The sequence below is a fragment of the Manis javanica genome, chromosome 8 (genome assembly GCF_040802235.1).
Source record: "Manis javanica isolate MJ-LG chromosome 8, MJ_LKY, whole genome shotgun sequence".
Taxonomy (NCBI): Eukaryota; Metazoa; Chordata; class Mammalia; order Pholidota; family Manidae; genus Manis; species Manis javanica.
This window is the reverse complement of record NC_133163.1, coordinates 92,001,436-92,019,336: the sequence shown is the minus strand read 5'-3', so window position 1 is coordinate 92,019,336 and position 17,901 is coordinate 92,001,436. Positions and strand designations below refer to the sequence as shown.

Here is a 17,901-nt window from a genome sequence, read left to right as displayed (position 1 = left end):
TGGTCACAAGTCTGGCCGCCCCTGCCATGGGACAGGAAGCAGCCCTGCCCCTTGTCCCCACCTGGGCGAGGACAGGGGTGCTGACTTACAGTGCCTAAGAATCTGCTCGCCTGGGCAGAAGCAGGGCCAGGGACACAGCAGTGGGGAGCCCAGGCCAAGCCGGCCTCCTCCCTGCCTCCCTGCTTGGAGCTAGGGTCAGGGATGGGGCCTGAGTGGGGTAGATGGCCTGCTCTTCACGGGAAGGCCCGTGCTGACTTGCTAACTCTGTAAGGTACCTGGGGAGGTACTGTATTTCTCAAACCAGTCCTTGCCATGTGTATCCAAGAGCCTGGAGTGACTATCTCAGCACCACACGTTTGTATGTGACTCTGTAATATATAAAGTAGTTACTCAAGGTAGCAAGGAAAGAAATCACTGAGCTCTGAGAGCGTACGTAAATACAGCCAACAGTGCTCTGGGCTAACCCCATCTCTGCCCCTGGCTGCCACAGAACCCCTGAATCCTCTCCTTACTCGAAGAGGAAGCCCTCCCCAGCCAGCAACACAGGCCAGGCCCCAGTAAGCCCTGCAGCTGGTAGCCAGTGAGACAGCGCCTCCCTCCTGGCCTGCGGAGGGCCTACCTGGGGGTGTCTGTAGCAGGGCTGCTGGTGGCTTCAGGGTCACATAGGGGGTGTGTACAGAGAGACTACATCCCTCAGGGCCCTACAGTTCTCCACCCCAACTCAACCAGAGCAGCCAGGCAGACTGGGAGTGAGCCTGAAAAAAGAGCCAGGGCCATGGGGGCTGGGTGGGAGCCGAGGCCAGGGCACCGTCCCCTGCTGCACCCTCACTCCGGCTGGTGCTGCCCACGCTGCCTCCGCCGCTGCACGGCCTCACGCAGGGCCACCAGCAGCTGCTCCCGGTTGTTGGAGATATTGTAATGTGTCAGGTGGAGCAGCTTGTCCACGTCCTCCTGGCTGTAGGTCATCTTCGAGTAGTGGTACGGGGAGTCGGTTGAAGACAGGTTCACCTCACCAGCCGCCGCCTCCTCAGCTGTGCGCCGGACCCCTGTTGGGGACAGTGCAGCCCAGGCATGGTGGGGTGAGGGCACTGCGGGGGGACGGAGGGTGGGTCTGCGGTTGCCTGCGGAGTGGTGATAGGGTGGAGGGGCTGGGGTGGTGGCTCACCAGGCGCTGAGTACTCCCGGAAAGTGTCACTGACCAGGGGGAAGTGCAGCACAGCAGGGGCTTCAGGGTGGTCGGGGTCCAAGAACAGATGGCACTCCTGCGGCTGGTGCCCCTCCTCAGGGCTGGGCGAGATGGGCGGGAATGGAATCCCCTGCTCCTGGCAGAACCGGCCCAGGAGCTGCAGCTGCTGCAGGGTGGACAGAGGGGGCGTCAGACAGCTGGGCTGGGCCCATGGGGCTCCCCAGTCTCCTCAGTCCTGGGCTAAGGGCAGCTTAGACACGTGGCACTTAGTGCCCAAATGCCAGTCAGACTCCAGTGGACCCATCAGAACCAGGCCAGACTTGGAAAAATGCTCTAAACCTGACAGCCCTTCTGCAGCTCCTCTGGGCTCAACTGGGCTGGGCTGCTAACAAGCCCTGGGTTCTGCAACTGGGAGGCAAAAACCTTCACTGGACCAACACAGAAACTCAAAGCAAGGGGTCCCAGAGGTCTAGGACCAAACCAGCGTACAGGTGCAGAGAAGGGCACCCAACTATAAAATACATTTAAAATAATCACCAGCTCCCCATCATTACAACTTCCTGAGCAGAATCAAAGGCCCTGCTCAGAAGCCTAGGTCTTGCACTCACATGGTGACACTGTCACAGCCCCTAAGGGAAGGTGGACCAGATAACAGACTCTAAAGCAGATCTCCCCAGAGGCAGGAGCTAGGATGTCAGGCCAGCTGAGGCCAATCCAGGCCTGGGGTCACCCACCGCCTCCCATGCCTGCCCCCAGCTCACCTGAAAGGCTCCACCCAGGTTATAGTCCAGCGAAATGATGAGGTCCACATCCCGAGTGGGTCGCAGGAGGGGTGGACAGCTAGTGTTGACAAGGTAGCCAACATCCAGAAGGCAAAGGTAGGGCTCTGCAGGTGTCAGCTGGTTGGGGAGCCCATCCAGTTTGGTAGCTAGAAAGGTTGGGGGGATTGGATGGAGAGGCAGCTGTCACTGGGGCTGACGGCTCCACATGCATGGCTTAATGCCAGCAATTTGTTGCTGGTGGGATGAGACTTTGCCCTCTGGTCCCTGCTCCTTCCCACCGAAGTAGTGCCCCTGCTTCCAAGGCCCTGCACCTGCGTTCTGATCCCCAACATAAAGAGAGGAAAAAGGGCTCCTGCCCCAAGCAGCCCAGGGAATTGAACTCAAAGGGCTTAGAGCCAATGGAGAGTACAGGTGTTTAGACCAGGAGCCAAGACTCAGGTGGCCATGGAAGGACTGGAGAACCAGGACCAGTTAGGGGAAAGCAAATACCTTTCCAGGAGGAGAAATAAGGATTCTGGAAATAATCCTTATGGAACTGGAGGCCACGAAGGAAATTGTGGGTGGCCTGGGCAAGTGGGCGCTGTGTCAGAAGGTCAGTGAAAAACTCAGCTATCCTGCCAGCCACTGAGGGAGGCTCTTCTATCTTCAGAAGGGGGACTTGCTGCTTTTCTGCCCAGTCAAGAAGGGAGGAAGTAGGTCATCCTTCAGGAAATGGGAACTCCTGGACCTTTATCCCAGCCTCTGTGGACTCCCGAAGACCTGACAGCCAGCCTCTCCATCCCCCAAATATAGGCACTGGTCACCTCTCCATATCCTTATGAGGAGCCCAGGCACCTACCCAAGCCAACCCGATCCTGTGCCCAGTGGTCCCAGAACTGGCTGGGCTCTGAGGCCCAGTATAAACTGTCCTCAAGGTTGGCTGCGTATAGGTTGCTCCAGATACCTGAGAAGACACAAGGGGAGGAGAGTCCCCCACGCCATCACAACCTGACCCTTCCCCACAGCCCATCCTGGACCAGGGAACAGCCCAGTGACTAGTGGAAGCTCAAGCCCCACCCTCTCCCTCAGGCCCATTCTCCCCTCTACCCCAGCTTCTCTAGCCTTCCAGACGCACTCACCTTCCAGGAAGCAGATACGGGGCTCAGGAAGCTGCTTCATCAGCCGCCCCATGAAGAACTCGGAGCCGAAGAGCTCAGAGGGGATGAAGGCGCCGTACTTGGGAAAGCCGACCTCGTAGGGGGAGAACTCGCACCACTCTGGGACCAGGCCATACAGCCTCACTGTGCGGCCCAGCACTGAGGACCCTCAGGCACCAACGCACCCACCACGGGCTCCACATCAGGGCAGCCTGGTGACCAGGGGGCTCGCCCTTGTTGCTGGCACTCTGAGCATGTGATCTAAGGCCTGTGCCCCCTTCTAAAGCCTGAGTGACTCTGGTAGGGTGACAGTCTCTGAAAAGCATGGAACCTGGCCAGAAGAGGTGGGTGAACAGTTCTTTGGGCTACTCACCCCCAAATTCAAAGGTGGTCAGGTTCTGCCTCTTGGTGTTGAGGGCACAGTAGATGGGCAGAGGGTTCTGGCCACGACTCAGGGCCTCCCGCTGGTCTGAGAGTTTGTGGTGATGGGGCTGCAGGGACGATGATTTGAACCTAAAGCCATGGCTTCCCTGGGGCCTTTCCCACCTCCTGCTGCCCAGGACCGCTCCCCTTCCCTGGACCTCACCCTGGCTTTGACCACCCCCTCTCCCCAGACTGCACCCCTCCTCACACCTCATCATGCAGCAGTGCCTCATTGATGAGGGCCCACAGGTTGGTGAAGCAGGTCGGATAGCCCAGGCGAGCATGCTCGGCCAGCTCCTGCTGGTAGCGCCGCAGCTGCTTGGGGGCCAGCACGCCCAGCTTGCTCTTGGTCACCTGGGTCCTCAGTGACTCAGTGGGCCCTGACAGGTCCTTCTGAGACCACTCTGCGTCCTCGTAGAGGTTGGCCAAAGCCCTGGAAAAAGTCATAGCCAGGGGAATTGTCATTCAAGGGCCCCCACTGCGTGCCTTGGGCTCTATTCTAGGACAGCAGCCTTGCAGGCATCTTTCAAGGATCCCCCTAAACGTGTTTCCCTCTGGCACAAGCATTCCCCCAGCCTTTCCAATTTGGTCAGAGAGGCCTATGGGGCCTAAGAGAGTCTTCCCACCTGTAGCAACCCCTGCCTCACCCTACTAGCCGTGCTCCCCCCTACCCCAGCCATGCTTCTGAACTTAACCTCCCATGAGCTTACCAGGTAGAGCCTGAGGCCCCTGTGATGTAGGAGATGCAATCCAAGAGGCCTAGCTCCCTCAGGCCGGCCAGCTGCCCATACAAGGAAGTCATTGCCCGGATCCCACCACCAGTGGCCATGACAGCTACCACCGGGATCTGGAAGAGAGGACAGCCAGGCTCGGAGAAGCCTTAGCAGGGGGAGGCCAGGCCACAGGAGAAGGAGGTAGCAAAAGCCAGCTGGCTACTCAGCTCGCCCAAGGCCGGTTAGATCTGATCAGGGCTCTTCAGACCAGCTCCAGTTAGGCCTCCTGAGGAGGGTCTAGTCACAAATAGCCTCACCAGGGTCAGGCTTGTCTGAGTTGAAGAACTCCAGGAAAAAAATGGGCCAGATAAGTCCCAGGCCTCATCTCCTCCCCTCTAATCCCTGAGGAGTCTGTGACTGATTTCTGGAAGGCGCAAGTCCACCTAAAAGGTACCCCACACAGCCACCCCTCTCCCTCTTGCAAGGAGAGCTCATTTCCCTAGCAGAGGAACCTACAGGGGCTGCCTCAGAGCAGTAGACAGCCCTCAGGCTGTATGTCTCACTACGCCCAGTGTCAAAACCTAGACCAGGCCAAGGAGCAAGAGAAAATGGAAGGAAAGCCAGCCCAGCATGGCAGTCTGCAAGCTTCAGGTGCCTTGGGCAATGCTCTGCATTCAGTGTGATCAAGCTCCTGATACCACCAAGCGAGAGGGAAGCAGGGCAGGGGCAGGCCGATGCAGGCAGGTCCCAGCCAGCTCTGGTCTGGATAGGGAACAAGCCATTCCACCATTCGGCTCTGGGCTGCAGCAAGCCCAATGATGCCCACCCAATGCAGACCAGACCCCAGACCTCGTCCTCCCGCAGGTCTCCGTCCAGCTGCAGGGCCTGCGTCAGGGCCCTGGCCACCACCTGCTTCCTCCTGCTCAGGAAGGCCTGCTCCTCGGCACAGGGCCCGCAGCCAAGCCGCACAGCCAGCTCCCTTGGTCTGGGGGGGAAGGAAGGGACCATGAGGCAGCTGCCAGCCTCGTCGGGGAGAGGGACGCTGGCTCTGTCTCCCCTAAAAAGTCCACTGCCATCCTTTCTTTCCTATCTGCTCCCCAATTCTTCCCCTGCCTGTGTCCTGACTGAAATGTGACACGTGTGGCTGTGAGGGAGAGGTGACCCCAGACCTGTGTGAGGACACACTTGGAGAATGCAGCAAAGTGGATTCACAGGACCAGGAATCCACAGGCCAGTGACTAAAGAGCTCCCTCCAGAGCCTCAGGAGCAGACAGGTCTCTTGATGGCCCCACACCATAGATCCACTTCCACCTCTCAGCTTCTCTCCCTCATCCACCCAAAAATAACCCTCAATGGAATAGGACCTGGTGCTCCCGCCTCTTGGCGGTGAGAAGCTAGCCTTCCAGGCATGTGCAGGGAGGGCGAGTGACTCCTCTCATGAAGGTTAGCTAAGGTCCACCCACAACAGCTGTCACCCAAAAGGAAGTGCTTTCTCTCCTTTCTTGGTTTCCTTGCCCTCTCTGTGCCTCAAACTCTCCTCACCTACCACCTGTTTTTCCAGCCAAACATTTATCAAGCACTTCTCAAGTTCCAGACATTGGGCTAAGCACACACCCCTCCAAATAAAGCAGAAAGACAAGTAAAAAGCTAACAAGAAGAACCTTTATCTGCTAAGGCTACCCACACTTGGTGCTCCCCCCTGGGAGAAAATCACTGAGTGTCTCGCAAGGACTGGCAGCAGCTATGCTGGGAGCCACCCGGTCTCTCCCGCTTGCTGCTCCAGGCTGAGTGCTGGCCAGTGGCCACCCACCGCGCTGCTCCCCTCATGCCCTTTTCCAGGGCCCAGCAGCTCTCACCCTTGTTCTTTATTCAGCTTCACCCTCATCAGGGGCTCCTGAAAGGCATGAATGCTCCAGTCACAACGGCTGGCCACCTGTTCCTCTCATCCCAGCCTGAGCCACACCCCATGATATCGCCATGCCCCTCAGGCCCCCAGCCATTACCACAGAGCCAGGCCTGAGGCTGGAAGGCAGGAATGGTCAGGGGGCCCCTCTCCCCACAGCCTGGCCCAGCACTTGTCCAGGGTGCAGCCTGCAGACAGAAGTGCCACAGAAGCAGGCCAGCCCTTTAAGCCTGGGGCCCAGCCCTGCCTGTGCATCTGGCTTTCCTCTTCCAGGTGACCAAGTACCTGGGACATGGGGAAGACGAGCCTCACCACTTGGCCAAAGGGCAGGGCCCTCAGGGGCACCTTCAGTTGCTCTTGGGGGGCATCCTGCAGGGAAGATTAAAGAAGACCCAAGAATTCTACCCAGCTGTTTCTGCAAGGACCACACTGATTCCCTGGGAAGGACAGAGAAAGATCAGGAAGGGGACAGGAGGTAGACATCAAGCCCACACTCCTCCTAGGGTGTCTGATTCTGCCAGGGAGTGATGAGGGGGAGGCACTCAGAGGGAGCAGAGGGGCCACTGAGAGGAAGTGCTGAGGGAGGAGAGGAGAGATTCTGCAGCCCCCCTCGGTGGGGTGGGGGGAAACGGCACACTACCTGCACGTGAACATTCAGCTCTTGCTCCCAGCAGGCCGGGCAGTGGAAGCAGAAAGAGCCAGCACCCACTGAAGCCTCCTGTGGACCCTCAAAGGACCCAGGAACCGCAAGCTGAACTCTGCCCTTTGACTCTGGAAACAGGAACCAGAGCAGAGAGGCTGGAAATGGGATCTCGGCCCATAGAGGCCCTCATCCTGCCTATGGGGCCAGAGGGGCGCTCCCTCCCCCAGCTGAGATGGAAGCTCTGGCCCAGGCTGAGGCTGGGCAATGGAACCCCCACATCCCTAGAGGACTAAGGGGAAAAGCTCCGGTCCTGGGGGACCCTAGCATGGATTCAACCCTCAACCCTTGCTCCTGCCTGGGGGAGCCAAGAGCAGCTACTGCAAGGTCCCCTCCCACCCAGGGTCCCCTTAGAAAGGAGAAGACATGGGCTGCGGGCCAGGGCTCTCCTCATATGTCAGGGACTCACCCTTCTGGTCCTCTGCCTCCTCCAGCTGAACATGCAAGCAGCAGAGCTCCCGAGCCTGAGCATTGAGAGCCCCTCAGATGCACACTCCTCCCCTCCTAGAGACCCCCACCTCCCAGTACCTGGTTCTTTCTCCTCAGCACTTTATTTCCTTGGCCCTGAGTCACCAAACATTTGCTTGAGGTTATATCATCTCAAGAAACTGAAATCCCAGGGCTCCCCAACTCAGCCCACCCCATGGTAGGCCGAGCTGCAGGCCTGAGGAGGAGGGTGGGCAGGAGGCACAAGGCAGGGCTTCCAGACTCACCACCAGGATGCCATTGCTGACAAGGTGCTCAGCACAGTCCGTCCTGGAAAGGGCCCGCGGGACCCTTAGTGGGAGTCTGGTTGCCAGGTCTCACCCACCAAGGAGGCCTGGGCCTTCCTCCTCCACCCAGGAAAGGGAAGGATGTTGGCTCTGGGTACACTGGGCTTGGTCCTTCCCAGAAGGAAGCACTCCCACCCAGGAACTGCCCCATGGCCCCTGACTCACAAGCTCTGCAGACGAAATTCAACTTCCAGCTGCTCCTCACCCTGGAGAGAGAAAGAAGCAAGTGAAGCAGGGTGAGTGGAGAGTGTGTATAGATTCAGCCCAGAATCCACTGTCCATCTCCAGGCTGCTCTGCCCACCTTCTCTGAACTGCCCTTGGCTCAGGGGCCAAGAAAGAGGGTCGGGATGGGACTGCTCCTTGGTGGACAATAGCTTCTGGCTGGCAAAGGCCTCTGGGATGCCTAGAAGCCTGCACCACTCACTAGGGAAGAGGGCCATACCCAGTGATCCTCCAAAGCACCTCCCCTCCCACCTCCCAGGGCCGAGGCCCTCCGCACCCCAGCCGTAGCCTTGCCTGAGGGTTCAGTGAGAAGCTCTCACGGCGGAACTCCCCGGCCTGCAATGTCCCCACATCGAACAGCACTGACAACATGGGGTCATCACTGGTCAGGAAGTCCTGGTCAAAGACTTGCAGCTGCACAATGTTCTGGAAGGGGAACAGAGCGAGGGGGCTGGAGGAAGGAGCTGGGCATGGGCGGGGAATGAAGGCGGGAGGGATGGTGGTGGTGGGCGGACAGGGACAGCGAGCTGGGTCTGGTGCCTGGCCCACCTTGAGCTGACTGTGGATGCGGAAGTGAAAGCTCTGGTTCCAGATGGGGTTGCTGCTGTTCTTGACTGTGCGTGTCTGCAACCTGTGGCTAGAGGCCGTGGGCAGCCACAGTGTTACATAGCAGTCAGAGGGGGTCACTGTAGAAAGGAAGGAGCACCGGTGATGGCCCAGAGCCCTTCCCAGCCCAGCTGCCCCGAGTCCACATCCTTCCATCACAGGCAACCCCAGGAGGCCTAGAGAACCATGGAAGGGGATGGGGCAGGAAGCCAGAGGCACAGAGGCTGAGGCCCGACCACAAAGTCCTACCCAGTACCTCTTCTCAGCACCCACTCCAGGACATCCTTCCATGCCCAGCCCTATTCGTGTCTCTTCCTATTGCTCCTGCCCGACCCTGAATCTAGCTGTAGAACCACTGGACTCACCTAGGTCCATGGAGGGCAACCCACGGGCCTGCAGGACACGAATGGTGAGCAGGCAGGTTCCAGGTACCTTTGCCTGCAAAGTGGGGAGACAGGGACACGCTGCTGCAGGCTAATGAGCCTAGAGGAGATAAGGGCCAAAGGGGTGGCTGGAGCAACTCCTCCAACCCTAAGCCTGAACCAAAAGAACCAGCCCTGCCCAGCCCCGGGCCTGCCCTCCACCCAGCAGTCCTGAATGGGAAGGTGGCTATGGTTAATCTCAACTCTTGCCAACACTGACACAACACTCTGAGCAGGCTCTGGCCCAAGGGCTTTATGTATATTAACTCATTTAATCATACAACCATCCTATGTGTAGAGACCATTTATTATGACCAAGCCCACAAGGAAACAGGTGCAGAAAAGCTAAGCAGTCACATGCCCGAGGTCCACAGCTCGGATTGGACCAGGCTAGCTCAATTCAGGCTCTCAACCCCCACACTTACCTGCTTCCAGTTCCTGACACATTTCCTTCTCTCTCCCCCCCCCATTCCCAGCTCATCCCTCATAAGCAGCCTTGAGACTGGTCTTGGATGATGGAGAGCCTAGGGTGGGGTGGGGTGGCAGGGTAATAAGGCTCCGGGGGTGGGGGAGGCAGGCATGCCAGGGTCTGGCCTGGCCTTGGGCCCCCTGGTTGAGCTGCTCTTGGCCAGGACCACAATCCTGGAAATGCTCTCTGCTAGGGTAGGAACAACAGTTACCAGCTCATGTCACCTACAGGCTGGCAAGCCTTCCAGGTCCTCTAAGGTCAGCCTAAAGATGGGCTGACCTATCCACTGGTCAGCTCTATCCACACTCAGGACCCTGGGTCTGGGCATATGGACCCGGGCAGGTGTGCCACAGCAGGGAAGCCTGTGCCGACCAATCCTTCCTTTTGGCCTTCGGCCCTGACTCAGAAAGGCCCTGATGGAGTCTGGGGGCAGAGCTGGAGCAGCGCATCCATCACTGTCAGCCCTGAGGCCCCCATCTCCCCATGCAGCTGAGTCAGGAGCTTTAGAGCAGCCACCTCCTTCTGGGGCCCCAGGATAGTAGCTCAGAGCTTGAGTTCTCAGGCCCCAGATCCATGGTATCAGGGGGCCCTGCCTGGAACTCAGCTCTCAGGCAGGAAGAACTCAGGACACTCCCTCATCCCAAGACCCTGCCTCTTCTCTGGCTTCTGCTCGCCGCTCTGGTCCGTGGCTGGGAAACCCTCCGGACACCTGAAGAAGCCTGCAGCTTCCCTGAGAAACAGCATTAACCAGGCCCTGGAGGGAGCAGGTCGGAGTGGGGGCCCAGTACCCTGCCGAGTCTTACCGGAGCCATGAGGCTGTCCTCAGAAGCCAGGAACGATGTGCAGCGCCTACAGGGGAGGACTGCCAGCTTTTTAACTGAGAGCCAAGGATGTCTCAGCTGGCTGCAAGCTCCTCCTGGTTCCTCCCAACCACCTCCGCTCCACCCAAGCCTCACCCCTACTCCGGGACAGACACCAAAGACCCATCCCCTCCATCCATCGCCACTAAGCCTACCCACGCAGCGCTGCTCTCCCTTCCTGGGCCTAGAGATGCCCACAGGACAACTTGTCATCACAGGCTGAACAGGAGACAAGAAGGAGGGCCTGCTGAGGCCTGGAAGGCAGGCAGTGGGCCCAGGGCAGCAACAAATGGGAGAGCTGTGTCCCCTGTCACAGGGCCTTTTGAAACCTCCCAGTGCCAGTACAACAGGAATGCCCAGTCTTGACTGTAGCGCTTGGCCAATCTGAGAGGAGTGCCCCAGGCCCCATCATAAGCTGGCAAGGGTGTGGTCTGCTCTGCGAACAGCCCTTCAAAGCCATGCGCAGGCTGCTCCGCCCAGCGGGGGATGAGGCCTCTGGGTTGGCTCAGAGGGAAGGCGGCTATTCCATCTCCAGGACCAGGTTGGCTGGGGAAGGGAGGGAATCTGAGTATGGAGACCCCTGGGGAAGGAGTGGGCAGGAGTTTCTGTCCCCTCCACCCTGTGCTTGCCGTGAGAGGAACAGTGGTGACCCTCAGGACCCCAGACCCCACACGCCCTGGAGCTAGAGGACAGTGCACAAGGCCGGGGCAAAGCTCTGAATGGTGTGACAAGCCCTGTGTCAATGAGCCTGTGGCAGAGTCCACATCCTTCCATCACAGGCAACCACCTCCCACCAGACTGAGGTCAGCCTGCTTGCCTGAGAGGGGCTGCGATGGCTGGCATAGATAGAGGGGTCTTGGCAGCAGAGCTCCTCAGGCCCAGGCCTGGACCCAGCCCTCACCCCGCAATCAGTCATCCCGAAAGTTGTCCCAGAACCGACCAGCCCAGGCCATGGAAGGCGACTGCAAGAGGGAGTCCAGGCACACGTGAATCATAGCTACCTTTTATTGAACGCTTCCTCTGTACCAGCCCTATGCTGTCCTTACAGACGTCACCTCCAAGCCCCACGACACCGCATGAGACAGGAACCAACATCATCTGTGTTTTACAGATAGGACACTGATACTCCGGCCAAGCTCACCATGCTGGTGAGAGGTGGTGCTGCACCTGAAGCCGCGCTCCTCCAGTGCAGGCTCCTGCCTCACCTGTGGGGCAACTTCCCGAGCCCACACCCAGACCTGCCTGGCACCGCCTGGTCCTCCTGACCACCTCCCCAAATCCTCCAAAGCTGATCCCAAGCCAAGCTGGGCCAACAGCCAAAAATCTCTGACTCCAGGTTGCTTCTAGAATTGACCTGGTCTGGGAGGGCACAACCTTTTCCATGAGCCGTCCTTGGTAATGCTCACCAGGGCTCTCAGTTGAGGCCTGAGGCCTTAGTGAGAGAGTCGAGGAGCTGGAAGTAACTGTACTTGAGGTCGTACTCCATGTCATACCAGAAATTCACTGAGGGGAGAACAGAGACCTGAGCATGAGGGTCCCCCTTCTAACCTACAGCCTCCCCAACCCATCCTCCAGATGCCCTGCTGGGCCTGCCACTAGGTGACCAGGGAAGCTCCTCACCAGCAATGCAGCCATGGGACTGCTGGACATGGTGGAACCACAGGGCTGGCAGGTAGAGCATCCCACCAGCCTGCACTGTGCAGCAAAGAGCCTGGGCCTTACTGTAGCAGGGGTACCGGGCCAGATCTGGAGCCAAGGGGTCCAGGGGGATCCACGGTACCTGGGGACACAGTGGATGCCAGGGAGCAGGCCCAAAGCCCCCGGGCCCTCCAGTCAGTCCCTTCCAAAGGAAAGCACCATGTGCCCTGCTCTGCTCCTCACTGGAAGGCCCCAGACTTAGGGGCTTTCCAGAGAAAGGCACCACCTTCCCAGCTTTTTGTGCCTCAGGGCCCAGGCTTCTACCCTTCTCCCTCCCTGGGCACAGGAACAAGGCTGAGACCTTCTCCATGGCCTCTTCATCCACCATCTTAAAGGAACCCTCTGTAGTTAACTGGTAGGTCGCCGGTGTATACAGCTCTGCAAACAGAGGGAGAAAGGTATGAGGGCCACTGAATGGCTGACCACGTGACAGCCACTCTCACTCGTTCCCTGGGTGTGGGGGTCCTACTGCAGTGGAGACACTGCGCCCACACCTCAGGCCTGGGGATCAGCCTGCCCAGGGCCAACCACTCTCCAGCCCCTGAAGGCCACGTCCCCTACCATACGGGATGAAGGGCCGGTCGCTGGGTGGGTGCAGCAGGAACTGTTTCTCCCCAGAGACCACGCAGTAGAGGTTCTCATAGTGGTCCTTATGCACTGCCAACAAAAAGAAAGTCCAGTGGGCAGGGCTGAGGAGCAGGGCACTGATCTAGGAAACAGCACTTGAGCACACAGCTAGCTGTCCTTCAGAGCACTCTGTAGGGGCTTGTGAGAAACCCTCTAGTCCCAGGGCCATGGAAGGTTCCCCAACCTGACCTGTCAGTGGAGGCCCCCTGTTGTGTCCAAGCTCCAGAATCCCAGAGGAAATCTTAGAGCACAAACTTCCATCCAGGCCCAACCTTCTACTCTGAGCTTCCTCTTCTCGCACCCGTGCCTCCTCCCCAACCTTTGTATTCCCAACACCTACGAGCGGTCACTGCAGCTGCCTCCCCCAGCCAGAAGTTCACAGCGTCAGGCAGCTTTCCTGTGGGTCCGAGGGAAGAGGGCCAGTGAGGAGAGGGAGTCCCCAGAGGCCAAGCTGGGAACCACCACCATGCAGGAGGGCTGGGCCAGAGTCTGGGAGGAGGGGCAGAGGTGGCAAGCTCAGAAAGGGGCCTCCCGCCCCTGGGGCGGAAGGAAGGGAGGGCAGCTATCTCCAGTGGTTCACTGACTTGAAGTAAGGCCTGGGGATGGAGGCTGTACACAACACCTGACGCTGTGGGGCCAGGAGTGTGGGCCAAGCCATCACAGAAGGGAGGGAAGCAGCAGGCAGGGTTGACCCCTTCCTTCCCCATTCTTTTCTGCCCAGCCCAGCCTGCTCACCCAGGGCCCAGCCCACTCACCCAGTGCCTCAGAGGCCCAGGGCACGTGGGGCTCCAGATCAGGCAGCAGCTGGGGCAGCTCGCCAGGCAGGTTGGAGCACTGTTTCTGCACGTAGAGGACTCCTGGGTGTTGGGCTTGACCCTCCAGCACATCCAGCACGCAGCTCAGGGGCAGGCGGCGCTCGGCAGGCATCACAAAGCGGTCCCCTCGCACTGCATCCGCGTAACCATCCGGGGTCACAGCCACACTCACCTCCGTGGAGCCTGCTGTGGCTCTGGAGGAATGGACATTCAGCCCACAGCTAGCTGCCACAGCACACCACCCACATCCCATCCAGGCAGCTCCCACCTGAGGTAGGGAAAGGACCACTTCTGGAGTGCCGGCCAGTGCTTCAGAGCATTGCGGATGACACAGGGCCTGCTGGGGCAGACCCAGTCCCGGTAGAACTGGAGTGGAGTTGGGGGCTCACTCAGGTAGGGCACAGCAAGAGGCATGCTGAGCTCTGAGAGAGAAGGGGTGGGGAGCTGAAGCCAACAGCACCCAGCTGCTGCCCACTGCCTGAGTAAGAGATGCCCACCCTGGATCAGCCACACTGTCACTGGGAATGCCCTCTGGGACAAAGGAACAACCAGGAATTGAACACAGAGGGAAGTTTCAAGGAGAAAGCAAAAAGCACTCATAAACACACTAGGATAGGCCACAAGAACCACAGGGCCAGAAGCTGCTGCCCAGCCCATAACCCAAGCCCTCCACGGGATCGTGCCGGCCCTGCACAGCAGGCACCCAGCTTCCCCACTCTGTAGAGTGGCCAGCCACCTGGCATCCACTAGGAAAGGCAGCCAGTGAGGCAGTGCTAGGAGCTCCAAGACGAGGAGAGCTGAGGCCCCAAGGCTACAGGCTGGTGTAGGCAGCCAAGGCTCTGGGAAACACCCTCCAACAGGGATAGGCACTGAGCACCTGGAGTGTATTCAGCACTTGGTCTAGCCAATGTGGTGGCATCAAGGAGAAGCTTACAACCTAACTGGGGAGACAGACTGCCACACAAAACCACAGGAGGAAAAGCAAGGGCTGAACTGTGTTTGGAAGAGCATCACCTGTGCTGATGTCTATAGTGGCCTTTTGTCAATGCTAAATAAAAATCTCTTCTTTTTGATTCTTCCTTCTCCCTCACTTGTTATCCTATTGATCATAGTGGCCTTTATGTACTGCCAACAAAAAGAAAGCCCAGTGGGCAGTCCCGTTGATTCTGCTTCCTATGTCTCTTGAACCACCCTTTCTCCATCTTTCCTCCACAAGCTACTTCCTCTGGGTTCTCAAATACCGCTTTGATGAGGCTTCCTTCCTTGGCCACCCTTTTAAAATAACCTGCCCCCAACAATCCTTATACCTCTTCCCTTCTGTTCCCTCTGCCTATTATTTATCACCACCTAACATAATGCATGTCTCACTTTCTCATTCACCCAAACTGCATATCAGTCTACCTCTCTTGCTAAAATGTAAACTCCATGAGGGCAGGGAGGCTTGTTCACTGGTATATTGCCAGGACCTATATGGCACCTAGCACACAGCAGGTGTTTGGTATATTTCTTAGTGGTGAGATGAAAAGTTTCCAACACCTCCTAGCTGGATGGTTCCTGCAGTGAACTAGCTGGTTTCTCTGACTAAATCCACTCCCTCTCAAAGCATCCCTTACCCTGGCCCCAGACATCTTCTTAACATACAATCTCACGGTGTCATACCCCTCATTAAAAAATCCTTTGACGGCTCAACCCTACTCCTTACAAATACAGTCTGTCTTCTTAGCATGCATCCAAGGTACTCCGTGATCAGGCCCAACCTACTTTTCCAGCCTGGTTTCCTCCTGTCTGGTGCCTGCCCCTTATCACACACTCTCTACTCAGGTGGTGCTAAACTTTGATCCTGCTGGTCAGTCAGACTGCAATGCCTTTTCCCTGGCTTGTTACAAAGTGTATGGGGCTTCACTTTGTTGGCTTCATCCTTGTACAGCCCGAATGTCCTGATGGCCAGTAACCAGTTATTGTATCCTGCTCCAAGCAGCCACCACACTCATTTTCACCTCTGAGTTCATGATGTCTCTCTCTCACAGCCGTCTCCACACTGGTCATCTCTGCCTTGCAGTCGGCTGGAAAGTGAATTGAATGTCTTTACATCAAAAATTGGAACTGAGTGGGAAGACCCTGGTGGGCCCAGGAAAACTGCAAAGAGCTGGCATAGGTGCTCACTTCACTGGCTAGAGAGAGATGTAATCTGCCCCACAGATAAGGCAGCAAAGGGGAGGAAACTGGCAAAGGGCCTGCTGAGTCGTGCCAGCCCATCAAAGCAGTTGTGTTGTACGGGACAGTGGGTGGCATTCAAGGCTCCAAATCTTCTAGAACTGTCACTGGGATGCTTAAAATACCTGGAAACTGCCAATTCTTTCTTTGGTTCCTCCCTCCCTCCCTCCCTCCCTTCCCTTCCTTTCTTTTTTACCCCTCAGATTTTCTGCAACTCGTCCAGTTTCACTTTCTCACCATTTAATAGCTTTCCTTTAAGGAAAGGCCACTGTTCCCTCCTGAGGCTTCAAAGTGAGAGAATTTCAAAAGGGAGGCAAACAATTGTTTTGGCCCAACAATTCTTCTGCTAGGAATTTAACGAAAAAAACAAACATGTGCCCAATGATTCTGCCTCAGGCACACAGGCCTCTTCACAGTTCCCTGAACACAGACACACTCCACCTTAGGGCATTTGTCCATCTGGAATTCTCTTCTCTCAGATGTCTGCACGCTCACCCTCTCCTTCTTCAAGCCTGTGCTCAAATGTTACCTTATCAAGGAGGCGCACCTACTCTGACCATCTTATTGAACCTCATTGCCTGTCCCCCACTCCCACATCCTAAGGCTCTTCATTCTGCTTTACTTTTTTCCCATAGCACTTATCTTCTAACCCATTTCTTCTACTATATAGTTTACTCACTTAGTGTGACTATAGCTGTCTGTCCCCTCACTTAGAACATAAGCTCTTATTGGGCAGAGATTTGTTTTATTCAGTGGTGTATCCTAAACACATTGAACAGAGACTGGAACACTGAAGTGCTTAATAACTATTTGTTAAATGAATACTTGAAATACTCGCAGCATTATCTAAAAAATTGATTGGAAATGGCCTAAATGCCTATCAACAGTGGGCCGATTAAGTAAATTAAGCACTAGTATACAGGTGCGATAAAGCCTGAGGTAAAAGGGATATGGAACAGTCTTCATGATACATGCTGCAGAAAAATGTTTAGCAAACTATCATTTGTATAAAAAGGAAGTACAGAGTCATACGTGTGTGTGAACATAAATAGTGTGTTTGGTAGGATGCAAACTGGAGCCTTGAACTGGAAGCTTACTTTATATATAAATGCATTGTTTTCTAAACCATGGGCCTGTGCTAATTCAGTGGTAAAATAGACAGAAAAAAGGAGGGGAGGTAGGGAGGAAGGGATAGAAGGGGAAAAAATAAAGGCCAAGCAGAGGAAAAGTCAAGAATCACTTAGAGTTACCTACAGTTCTCCCAAAGCTCCACACCACTCCCAGCTTGGAGGAGTCTATTCCCTGAATAACAAATTCCAGCAGGGGTTCAGAAAGGGAGAATCCGACCACCTGAAGAGTAAAGCTTCGCCACAGGAAAGGCTGGGAAGGGCAACGACTGCGCGGGGCTGATGATGGGAACACCAGGACAGCAGCAGGGAAAAGACGGGACCGGCCTTGGGAATAGATGCGAACAGTCACGCCCAGGAAGAACGAGGGCCTGCGAACACCGGCGGAGGGAGAGTGGGGCCAGCCCCGGGCGGGGGAAGGGGGCTGTGACGGAAGTGAGCAGAGGGGGCCTGTCGGTCAGTCACGTGCACCAGGTTCTGCGCTCCTGGAGAACAGGAACTAGGGTGCGAGGCGGTGTCGGCGACCCAGGAGGGACCGGGACGCTCCCGCCTCGGAGCCAAGGCCTCTCCCGCGTCCTGAGGGAACCCACTCACCCCTGGCCGCAACCGGGAATTCTCGTAACTCCTTCCGGACGGCTTCCAACACCGCCTCCGCCATGACGCCGCCGCCGCCGCGAAAAGCCCCGCCCTCCTGGGACGCCCCGCCCCGCCCCGCCCCGCGGCCCCCACAGGCCGCACCCCGCCCGCCTCGTACCCCCGCTCCCAGCCCCCAGCGGCTGGGACGCTGCGCCTAGTCCAGCCTGCGAGACTCGATGGCATCCCAGAGTTAAGAAATGATTGTTTATTGACGAGTTCATACATCAATACAAATGGACATGTTAAAAACAGCCCTCTGCCCTGTGAGACCTGGACAGGGGGGGTACGCAGTGGCCCAAAGTATAAAAGTTATAAATAAGGGCTTCCAAAACAGGACAAATCTGACGGGGAACGGCAGTTGCCGGTGGCCTCAGACATGCAGAAGGGGATGGGGCCGGCCTGGCTACGAAGCCCCCTCAAGCTGGACAAGGGGTAGGGAAAGGGGAGCCACCTTCTCACAAACCTTGGCTGGAGTGTACCTCCCCACTCCTGAGGGGCAGGCTGGCTGAGGATCGCGAAGAACCCAGCCCAGAGGGCCAGGCCCGAGCCCTCTTTGGTCTGGGCTGTGGCTGGTGTGCTGGTTGGGGG

General features: G+C 57.3%; 2 protein-coding genes across 4 annotated transcripts; both read right to left on the bottom strand.

Moving 5' to 3' along the window:
* Window positions 1-351: 351 nt before the first annotated feature.
* On the bottom strand, window positions 352-11,075 carry PLA2G4B (phospholipase A2 group IVB). Of its 3 annotated transcripts, none has more exons than XM_073211676.1 (21): window positions 10,352-11,075; window positions 10,140-10,213; window positions 8,811-8,883; window positions 8,389-8,525; window positions 8,134-8,265; window positions 7,782-7,822; window positions 7,557-7,599; window positions 7,253-7,307; window positions 6,784-6,914; window positions 6,429-6,512; window positions 6,097-6,134; window positions 5,090-5,225; window positions 4,238-4,374; window positions 3,738-3,960; window positions 3,478-3,595; window positions 3,087-3,224; window positions 2,807-2,911; window positions 2,458-2,637; window positions 1,948-2,114; window positions 1,166-1,352; window positions 352-1,046 (listed from the first exon to the last, which is right to left on the bottom strand). In XM_073211676.1, the coding sequence occupies exons 1-21, from the start codon at window positions 10,407-10,409 to the stop codon at window positions 826-828; spliced, it is 2,478 nt and encodes an 825-aa protein (XP_073067777.1). In that variant the 5' UTR covers window positions 10,410-11,075; the 3' UTR covers window positions 352-825. The 3 variants fall into 3 exon arrangements, with proteins under 3 accessions (XP_073067777.1, XP_073067778.1, XP_017498335.3); XM_073211677.1 differs by having other exon boundaries at window positions 10,140-10,198; window positions 10,352-11,074; XM_017642846.3 differs by having other exon boundaries at window positions 10,140-10,185; window positions 10,352-10,495.
* On the bottom strand, window positions 8,824-17,374 carry JMJD7 (jumonji domain containing 7). Its single transcript, XM_073211678.1, has 9 exons — window positions 17,272-17,374; window positions 13,605-13,758; window positions 13,277-13,530; window positions 12,862-12,918; window positions 12,456-12,551; window positions 12,196-12,272; window positions 11,817-11,976; window positions 11,198-11,699; window positions 8,824-8,883 (listed from the first exon to the last, which is right to left on the bottom strand). Exons 1-8 carry the CDS (start codon window positions 17,333-17,335, stop codon window positions 11,611-11,613), a joined length of 951 nt encoding a protein of 316 aa, XP_073067779.1. The 5' UTR covers window positions 17,336-17,374; the 3' UTR covers window positions 8,824-8,883; window positions 11,198-11,610.
* Between the last annotated feature and the right edge of the window lie 527 nt (window positions 17,375-17,901).